Source organism: Oncorhynchus nerka, unplaced genomic scaffold (genome assembly GCF_034236695.1).
Source record: "Oncorhynchus nerka isolate Pitt River unplaced genomic scaffold, Oner_Uvic_2.0 unplaced_scaffold_1490, whole genome shotgun sequence".
Classification (NCBI taxonomy): Eukaryota; Metazoa; Chordata; class Actinopteri; order Salmoniformes; family Salmonidae; genus Oncorhynchus; species Oncorhynchus nerka.
The window spans coordinates 1-10,839 of record NW_027039826.1 but is presented as its reverse complement, the minus strand read 5'-3'; the positions used below and the strand labels follow the sequence as shown (position 1 = coordinate 10,839).

The 10,839-nt window shown below is 47.2% G+C and overlaps 1 protein-coding gene across 1 annotated transcript; it reads right to left on the bottom strand.

Moving 5' to 3' along the window:
- Positions 1-5,356: 5,356 nt before the first annotated feature.
- Positions 5,357-8,863, bottom strand: LOC115121131 (XK-related protein 6-like). The gene is made up of 2 exons (XM_065015353.1): positions 8,392-8,863; positions 5,357-6,331 (listed from the first exon to the last, which is right to left on the bottom strand). The coding sequence occupies exons 1-2, from the start codon at positions 8,702-8,704 to the stop codon at positions 5,361-5,363; spliced, it is 1,284 nt and encodes a 427-aa protein (XP_064871425.1). The 5' UTR covers positions 8,705-8,863; the 3' UTR covers positions 5,357-5,360.
- Between the last annotated feature and the right edge of the window lie 1,976 nt (positions 8,864-10,839).

The window sequence follows — 10,839 nt, the reverse complement described above, 5'->3', positions numbered from 1 at the left end:
ACACCAAGATGGTGAATGGCTGTAGTCTTATAGCCCTACACACCAAGATGGTGAATGGTTGTAGTCTTATAGCCCTACACACCAAGATGGTGAATGGCTGTAGTCTTATAGCCCTACACACCAAGATGGTGAATGGCTGTAGTCTTATAGCCCTACACACCAAGATGGTGAATGGTTTTAGTCTTATAGCCCTACACACCAAGATGGTGAATGGTTGTAGTCTTATAGCCCTACACACCAAGATGGTGAATGGCTGTAGTCTTATAGCCCTACACATCAAGATGGTGAATGGCTGTAGTCTTATAGCCCTACACACCAAGATGGTGAATGGCTGTAGTCTTATAGCCCTACACACAGATATTTCAGCACCTCATTGCATGTCCTCACTTCAGTATCTCCAGTCATTCAGCCCTGCCCCCTCTGGTTAGTAACCAGGAAGTGAAGGTTGGCATGGCAACCCCTCTGTTCAGCATCCAGGAACAGAAAGTGAAGGTTGTCATGGGAATGGCACCATAGGAGGGGTGAAAGGGCAGAGCAGCAACCAGGGGTGGAGCCAAACCGTTGGCAAGACAACAGGGCTGTGTGAACGGGCTGGGGAGAAACACACACACACACACACACACACACAGACAAACAACAAAAACCCACACACACACGCACGCACGCACACACACATACACACACCCTTCCCTGTCACACACTGTTCTCATATTCTTTTCCACCCCTGGCAAGACCCTCTCACCCCGTCAGTCTCCTTCTCTCTCCACCCTGCTTGACCTCTAAACCTCAGCAGGTCACAGAGGGGTCAGAGTCAGAGAGAGGCCAGGTAGGTATCCCCCCCCCATGACTAAGTCAGTACAGTACTAATGCTTACTTAACGCTATTATCATGCCACACTGACACACAATGTCAAAACACACGTTATACCCGGACAACTGGTCAAGTAAATGAACTAACTGGCAAACTAAATGCATTCATTCACCTTTTCCCATTTTTTTGTGCAGTAGCCCTCTCTGGAAATAAGTGTCGAGCTCCTATAGACCATTGACTCAGGAGTAGCTAGCTCCTATAGACCATAGACTCAGGAGTAGCTAGCTCCTATAGACCATAGACTCAGGAGTAGCTAGCTCCTATAGACCATAGACTCAGGAGTAGCTAGCTCCTATAGACCATAGACTCAGGAGTAGCTAGCTCCTATAGACCATAGACTCAGGAGTAGCTAGCTCCTATAGACCATAGACTCAGGAGTAGCTAGCTCCTATAGACCATAGACTCAGGAGTAGCTAGCTCCTATAGACCATAGACTCACGAGTAGCTAGCTCCTATAGACCATAGACTCAGGAGTAGCTAGCTCCTATAGACCATAGACTCAGGAGTAGCTAGCTCCTATAGACCATAGACTCAAGAGTAGCTAGCTCCTATAGACCATAGACTCAGGAGTAGCTAGCTCCTATAGACCATAGACTCAGGAGTAGCTAGCTCCTATAGACCATAGACTCAGGAGTAGCTAGCTCCTATAGACCATAGACTCAGGAGTAGCTAGCTCCTATAGACCATAGACTCAGGAGTAGCTAGCTCCTATAGACCATAGACTCAGGAGTAGCTAGCTCCTATAGACCATAGACTCAGGAGTAGCTAGCTCCTATAGACCATAGACTCAGGAGTAGCCAGCCCCTATAGACTCAGGAGTAGCCAGCCCCTATAGATTCAGGAGTAGCTAGCCCCTATAAACTCAGGAGTAGCTAGCCCCTATAGACTCAGGAGTAGCTGGCCCCTATAGACTCAGGAGTAGCTAGCCCCAGTAGACTCAGGAGTAGCTAGCCCCTATAGACTCAGGAGTAGCCAGCCCCTATAGATTCAGGGGTAGCCAGCCCCTATAGATTCAGGAGTAGCCAGCCCCTTTAGACTCAGGAGTAGCTGGCCCCTATAGACTCAGGAGTAGCCAGCCCCTATAGATTCAGGAGTAGCTAGCCCCTATAAACTCAGGAGTAGCTAGCCCCTATAGACTCAGGAGTAGCTGGCCCCTATAGACTCAGGAGTAGCTAGCCCCAGTAGACTCAGGAGTAGCTAGCCCCTATAGACTCAGGAGTAGCCAGCCCCTATAGATTCAGGGGTAGCCAGCCCCTATAGATTCAGGAGTAGCCAGCCCCTTTAGACTCAGGAGTAGCTGGCCCCTATAGACTCAGGAGTAGCTAGCCCCTATAGACTCAGGAGTAGATAGCCCCTGTAGACTCAGGAGGGAACATGGCACACCTGTATGTATTGTATTGACTAGTCCTAGAGGTCAAGGAGCTAGGAGCTAGGAGCTAGGAGCTAGGTGAGACAGTACTATATGACATGTGATTTGGCTTTGTTTTGAACTGCTCTAGCAGTAGCCTGCACCGTTGACCTGTACTCCCTCGGCAGTATACCGTATACCGTTTAACACTCACTGCAAAGACGAGTATACCGTTTAACACTCACTGCAAAGACGAGTATACCGTTTAACACTCACTGCAAAGACGAGTATACCATTTAACACACACACACTGCAACGTGTTGAGTAAAAAATAAATCACAAATAAAATATGGTGCATTCAGGCAAAGTATCATCATCATCAGCAGTGTTTTAACGAGTACAAAAAGAAAAGGATGTCAACAACAACAAGAGTGGTAGTATAACAATATGATAGAAATATGAACACATGCTTGGCAACGTTTCTGTTTTTGGAAAACATTCCGACACGTATTCGCACCCAATGAGCTTATTGTTCAACCTCATACCTCCATGGTAAAACAAAGGTGAGGTAGAGAGAATGAAAGAGTGTGGAGGACATAGAGGGAGGGTGTGGTAGAGTACAGAACACTGATAGCATCTCTCCAGCAGCAGGGAATGCTGGAGGAATAGTGGAACAGCAGGGAATGCTGGAGGAATAGCGGAACAGCAGGGAATGCTGGAGGAATAGTGGAACAGCAGGGAATGCTGGAGGAATAGTGGAACAGCAGGGAATGCTGGAGGAATAGCGGAACAGCAGGGAGTGCTGGAGGAATAGCGAAACAGCAGGGAATGCTGGAGGAATAGTGGAACAGCAGGGAATGCTGGAGGAATAGTGAAACAGCAGGGAATGCTGGAGGAATAGTGAAACAGCAGGGAATGCTGGAGGAATAGTGAAACAGCAGGGAATGCTGGAGGAATAGTGGAACAGCAGGGAATGCTGGAGGAATAGCGGAACAGCAGGGAATGCTGGAGGAATAGCGAAACAGCAGGGAATGCTGGAGGAATAGTGGAACAGCAGGGAAAGCTGGAGGAATAGTGAAACAGCAGGGAATGCTGGAGGAATAGCGGAACAGCAGGGAATGCTGGAGGAATAGTGGAACAGCAGGGAATGCTGGAGGAATAGTGAAACAGCAGGGAATGCTGGAGGAATAGTGGAACAGCAGGGAATGCTGGAGGAATAGTGAAACAGCAGGGAATGCTGGAGGAATAGTGGAACAGCAGGGAATGCTGGAGGAATAGTGGAACAGCAGGGAACACTGTCTTTACACCACTTTGTTCTGTTCATCATCACATCACATGCTGTTTGCTCGTTGCTTTCCGACAGTCTCCCCCCGTGACATCCAAACTTATTTCATGTATTTTTCACATTTGACTTTATTCCTATTCAGAATTTAGTTTGTTTGTTTAAAAATAAAAAAGTAAAAGTCCATTGGAAATGTCATAACTCTGTGTTTTCTGGAAAGAAAGAGACGTTTCACCCGGTTGTGCTGTAAGGGCAGAAACACCTCTGAACGTTGTCTTCTGTGCTTCATAGCCTGTGATTAGTGTCAAAACGAAATGCTTGTTTCATCTGGATCCAACTGAATTCACTGCCAGACAGGCATGTACCATAGATTAGGGTTTCCCAACTCCGGTCCCCCAGTATCCCCCAAAACAGGACACGTTTGTAATGTAACCCCCCCCCCTAAAAAAAAAAAAAAAAAACATGATTAAACTTGTCAAGAGCTTGAAGATGAGTTGACAAGTAGAATCACTTGTGCTTGTCCGGGGGCCACAACCAACATACGTTCAGTCGGGGGTACCAGAGTACTGGAGCTGAGAAACGCCGCCATAGCTAGGCCACATCTAGCACGCTGTGACCGACTGCTACCAGCAGAGGCCGCTGTTTGTCACTGTATCGGTGGAACTCCATAAGCTCTGATTCAAGGTCAGTTTAACCTTTTTCGTCCGTCAAACAATGGAAGTGAGGATTTGGCGGAGAGAGAGCTGGTCCTAGACCTGTGCTTAGGGATAACCCGCTGTTTGTCACTGTATCGGTGGAACTTATAAGCTCTGATTCAAGGTCAGTTTAACCTTTTTCGTCCGTCAAACAATGGGAAGTGAGGATTTGGCGGAGAGAGAGCTGGTCCTAGACCTGTGCTTAGGGATAACCCACTGCAGAAAGAATGGCATGATTACTCCACATTGTCCAAGGCTGAGGAGGCGATGGTCAACGTTCATAGTAGCATGTTGTGCAGACATAAATAAAAAAATAAATAAAAAAAGTCAAATTGTACCTACGTGTTCCTTTTGTAATCTGACACCTGTGTGCTTCTCAACTGCGGGGGGCTTCTTTATTTGGTCTGATAGTCTGTCATCTATGTTCATCCCTTTGAAGAGTTAAATTCTCTAAAGATATGGCAGTTAGCTTAGTGTCGTGGTGCAGCTTCAACCCTCCTCCATCATTCCCATCAGGCATTGCACCGGGTCACATGACAGGAACAACATGTCCCCCCCCACCCACCACACAGGTAATATCATCATCATCAACACAGTATATGAAAACACTTGGTGGTTATAGAGTCATACACGCTCAGACAGACACACAGACAGATAATGTGGTTGATAACCAAGGACTTAAGAAATCAGATATTTTTCTCTGCATGTTTTGTTTTCCCAAAATAAAGTATGATTGTATTGTATTGTATTGTATTGTATTGTATAGTAGTCTTGACAGTTTCTTGGTAGAGTTCACAACACACACGCGCGCACACACACACACACACACACACACACACACACACACACACACACACACACACACACACACACACACACACACACACACACACACACACACACACACACACACACACACACACACACACACACACACACACACAGGGTTCCTGCAGGGGACTGGATGAGGGAAGGTCAAGAGTAAGAGCACCAAATGAAGACGTGGGGAGAAGATCCAATGAAAGAAAGAACAGAACTAGAGAGAGAGACAGAGAGAGAGAGAGACAGAGAGAGAGAGAGAGAGACAGAGAGCGAGAGAGACAGAGAGCGAGAGAGAGAGAGAGAGAGACAGAGAGAGCAGGAAGGAAGGAAGGAGAGTTTTCCTTCAGAGAGAGGACTCGTACTGCAGTAACTCATAGAGAAGAGGTCCATCCCTATACCTGATGCCCACCGCGTTGGGGCTGATGTACTGCAGTACGTTTATGGTCCTGCGCAGTCGCCGGTCCACAAAGTGTGCGTCCCAGGCCGGGTAGCGCTTTCTGGGCATGTCTATCTTTATGAGGGGCCCCTCTGGCCGGATGGGTCTCCCGGCCGCGTCCATCGGCTCTGTGGACCTCACCTGGAACACAGGCAGACAGGTGTCCGTAGCCGCTTCATACTCTCCTTCATAGTCCCCGGCCATGGCCCGTGTCGGGGTGGCCTGGGAGCCTCTGGGACCCGGGGTGGGGGCCATGGGTTCGGCCTCAGGGGGCAGGGGGAGCCCCCACAGCAGTTCAGCGCAGCAGGAGGAGGCCAGGACCCGGAGCCCTGGGCCCATGGGGTGCAGCACCCCGTAATACAGCACCATGCAGGCCACGCCCGAGGCGAAGCACAGGAAGACGCTGCAGAGGGCGGAGCCGGCGTAGGCGTCGGTGGTGGCGGGGTCACGGTAGGCGTACCAGAGCGCGGTGAGCACGGCGTTCTCCAGCAGCACCACGGTGTAGTAGGTGACCATACGGTAGCGCGTCCGACCCTCTCTCACGTTGAACCAGCAGAACACATAGACCACGCCCACAACCATGTTAAACAGAATCTCCTCCCACTTGGACATGCAGAAGTCGGTGCCACCGTGGATTACCCAGAAGGCCATGGCACACCAGTGCAGCACCACGAAGATGCCGAAGTAGAGATGGAACACTGAGGCGAACAGGGCGAAGGAGAGGACCCGGGAAGAGATGGTGAAGAGACGCCAGAACAGGTGTACCAGGGCCCCACGGTAGCTCAGACTCTTCTTGTCGTCACGGGAGTCACGCAGGAGCTTGTGATAGGAGGCCAGCACCCAGGACAGAGACAGCAGAGAGGCAAGCACAGACATACCTGGGGGAGAGGAGAGGGAGAGAGAGAGGGATAAGGGGAGTGAGAAAGAGAGAGACATAAGGGGAGTAAGAGAGAGAGGAAAGAAGAGTGAGAAAGAGTGGGAGAGAGAGAGTACAGGGGAGCAGAGAGAGGGGAGAGAGAGAGGGGAGAGAGCGAGAGAGAGAGTGGCAGAGCAGAAAAAAGTAATGAACAGAGAGAATATTTAAGAGAGAGAGAGAGAGAGAGAGAGAGATAGAGAGAGAGGGGAGAGAGAGAGGGGAGAGAGCGAGAGAGAGAGTGGCAGAGCAGAAAAAAGTAATGAACAGAGAGAATAATTAAGAGAGAGAGAGAGAGAGAGAGAGAGAGAGAGAGAGAGAGAGAGAGGGAGAGAGGGGGAGAGAGAGAGGGGAGAGAGCGAGAGAGAGTGGCAGAGCAGAAAAAAGTAATGAACAGAGAGAATAATTAAGAGAGAGAGAGAGAGAGAGAGAGGGAGAAAGAGAGAGAGAGAGAGGGGAGAGAGAGAGAGGGGAGAGAGCGAGAGAGAGAGTGGCAGAGCAGAAAAAGTAATGAACAGAGAGAATAATTAAGAGAGAGAGAGACAGAGAGAGGGGGAGAGAGAGAGAGAGAGAGGGAGAGAGAGAGAGAGAGAGAGAGAGAGAGAGAGAGAGAGACAGAGAAAGAGGGAGAGAGAGAGAGAGAGAGAGGGAGAGAGAGAGGGGGAGAGAGAGAGAGAGAGAGAGAGGGAGAGAGAGAGAGAGAGAGAGAGAGAGGGAGAGAGAGAGAGGAAGAGAGAGAGAGAGAGGGGGGGAAGGAATAGAGAGAAGACAAGGTGATCATTTCGTTTCCGCTACAAGACCATGGTGCTTGCCTACGGAGCTGTGAGGGGAACGGCACCTCAGTACCTCCAGGCTCTGATCAGGCCCTACACCCAAACAAGGGCACTGCGTTCATCCACCTCTGGCCTGCTCGCCTCCCTACCACTGAGGAAGTACAGTTCCCGCTCAGCCCAGTCAAAACTGTTCGCTGCTCTGGCCCCCCAATGGTGGAACAAACTCCCTCACGACGCCAGGACAGCGGAGTCAATCACCACCTTCCGGAGACACCTGAAACCCCACCTCTTTAAGGAATACCTAGGATAGGATAAAGTAATCCTTCTCACCCCCCCCCTTAAAAGACCTAGATGCACTATTGTAAAGTGGCTGTTCCACTGGATGTCATAAGGTGAAAGCACCAATTTGTAAGTCGCTCTGGATAAGAGCGTCTGCTAAATGACTTAAATGTAAAATGTAAATGTAAATTTCTGTCTGAGTGAAATGAAGAATCAGTGTCTGCAAACTGTTTGATGATAAACTGGTGATAAACGTAGAAAAAACGCTGATTTATTCCTAGCCTTGACTCAAAGAATAATCAAATTAAACACATATAATGCCATTTTAGCTAAATATTCTAATAAACTATTTAATGAAATATTGAACTAGCAAAAACGTAAATTTGAATATGCATATTCATTGCAGTGAACGAGTGAATCAAATTGTAAAATAAAATAAAATTCTAAAATAGTGTGATATTCAGAAACATTATTGATGGTTAAATCACACTACTTGTGCGGTTTCCATATTAGATTATTATTATTATTTCTTGTTTACTACACCAGTCCATTTTGATCGAGACATCAGCATTGACATCAGCAATAACATCAGCATAGCAGTCGATGCTCTGCTATCACCTGCAATATGAGAATTGGTCTGGCATTTACAGCTCCCATCGATTGAGCTCCACAATAAATACACCGCTGTGATATAGTATACTTCAACATTCAGAAAACTCAACGTTTGTTATTTGTTGTAATATTCCCCATATTATTTTTTACACACAAAACAGTTTGAATCAAAATGGCACTTAATATCAAATTTCCAATGCATGTTTTGTGTGAAGAATGTTTTTTGTGGAGAATGGGATATTCAGGAGTATCTTTTATACCTACAAGAAAGAATGAATGTTGAAAGTTTACTCACAAATATCAATAATAATAATAATATTTAACCCAACACAGAGCCCTGTGGAACCCCTATTCTTCTTACATTGCAGGGTCTCGGCCCGGTTCCTCTGGATCATGATACAGAGCTGCAGGACCAGCTGAGGAGCTGACTCCAGGAAGGTCTCCAGCAGACGTAGCATGTTGACGTCAGCGTACTCATACATCATGGCCCAGTAGAACCTCCTCTGGTTCTCCTTCCGACGATGACTCTGGATGCCCAGATACATGGTACGAATGTACCTGACAGAGGAGACGTGGAGAGAAAGAGAGAGAAAGATATTTAACACAACACAGAGCCCTGTGGAACCCCTATTCTTCTTACATTGCAGGGTCTCGGCCCGGTTCCTCTGGATCATGGGACGTGGAGAGAAAGAGAGAGAAAGGAAGGAAAGAAGGAAAGAAGAGGGGAGATTAAGTATAGTTGGGGGGGAAATATTTTGTGGAAATTTTTTACGTGAAAAATATTTATTTTTTGAATATCGCTAGCTGACACAGAATACCATCATGGATACCGTTATTGTGTCCAGTATGAAGGAACTTATAGCTAGTTTCACGAGCCAATGCTAACCAGCATCAGCACAATGACTGGAAGTCAACAGGAACAGTTAGCACGCTATCTATTTCTGTTCATTCCGACTCTGGGGAAGTAAAGGGCTTCATTGCCAAACTATCAAACTATCTTGAATATTGTGGAAATTACAGTCAGTGGAGCTACTAAGTTGTAATTTCGGGATGGAAAAACACAGCAAAAAAACTACTTAAGCAACATGTCAAATGCATCCACAGTCTGAAATGTACAGGAAGGTGTGAGAACAGGTTTTTAAAAAAAAATCAAAAATACTCAATCCATGGTTGAGTTTTTCTAGTCTACATCACTTCTCTCAACCCTGGTCCCCAGTTTCTTTCTGCTCTCTAGCACTCTCAATCCTGGTCCCCAGTTTCTTTCTGTCCTCTAGCACTCTCAATCCTGGTCCCCAGTTTCTTTCTGTCCTCTAGCACTCTCAATCCTGGTCCCCAGTTTCTTTCTGTCCTCTAGCACTCTCAACCATGGTCCCCAGTTTCTTTCTGCCCTCTAGCACTCTCAATCCTGGTCCCCAGTTTCTTTCTGCTCTCTAGCACTCTCAATCCTGGTCCCCAGTTTCTTTCTGCCCTCTAGCACTCTCAATCCTGGTCCCCAGTTTCTTTCTGTCCTCTAGCACTCTCAACCCTGGTCCCCAGTTTCTTTCTGCCCTCTAGCACTCTCAATCCTGGTCCCCAGTTTCTTTCTGCTCTCTAGCACTCTCAATCCTGGTCCCCAGTTTCTTCCTGCTCTCTAGCACTCTCAATCCTGGTCCCCAGTTTATTTCTGCCCTCTAGCACTCTCAATCCTGGTCCCCAGTTTCTTTCTGTCCTCTAGCACTCTCAACCCTGGTCCCCAGTTTCTTTCTGCCCTCTAGCACTCTCAATCCTGGTCCCCAGTTTCTTTCTGTCCTCTAGCACTCTCAATCCTGGTCCCCAGTTTCTTTCTGTCCTCTAGCACTCTCAATCCTGGTCCCCAGTTTCTTTCTGTCCTCTAGCACTCTCAATCCTGGTCCCCAGTTTCTTTCTGTCCTCTAGCACTCTCAACCCTGGTCCCCAGTTTCTTTCTGGCCTCTAGCACTCTCAATCCTGGTCCCCAGTTTCTTTCTGTCCTCTAGCACTCTCAACCCTGGTCCCCAGTTTCTTTTTGTCCTCTAGCACTCTCAATCCTGGCCCCCAGTTTCTTTCTGTCCTCTAGCACTCTCAATCCTGGTCCCCAGTTTCTTTCTGTCCTCTAGCACTCTCAATCCTGGTCCCCAGTTTCTTTCTGTCCTCTAGCAGTCACCCACTTGACTCAACTAATCAACTCCTCATTTAGTCTTTGATTTGAATCAGTTGTGTGAGAACAACTTAATCCACGGTGACGTTGAGCAGCTATCTACATGTAGTACTGTAGCGCTGTGACTAATAGTCCTGCATTAAAACGTCTTCCCGAGCTACTTGTATGCGCCAAATACAAGTGTAAACTTTTACCGTGAAATGCTTACTTTCGAGACCTTTTCCAACAATGCAGAGTTTAAAAAAGTAAGAAAATGAACAAATAGCTCAAAAGAAAATAGTAACATGATAAAATAACAATAATGAGGCTTTATACATGTATACATATACAATATCTATATACATGCTATATACAAGGACTACCAGTAATGAGTCAGTGTACTGGGGGGCGAGGTAGTTGGGGTTGGTGATGGAGGTGATTCACATGTAGATTTGGTTCGGTGATTGATTAGAGTACTACGTACATGTAGGTTTGGTTCGGTGATTGATTAGAGTACTATGTACATGTAGGTTTGGTTCGGTGATTGATTAGAGTACTATGTACACATAGGTTTGGTCTGTAAGGAATTGCTATTTCGTATGCAGGTGACTAAACTTACTGCTAATTACATGGCTACAACTCACAGTAAAGCCTGTGGGGTCCCCTACAGGATAG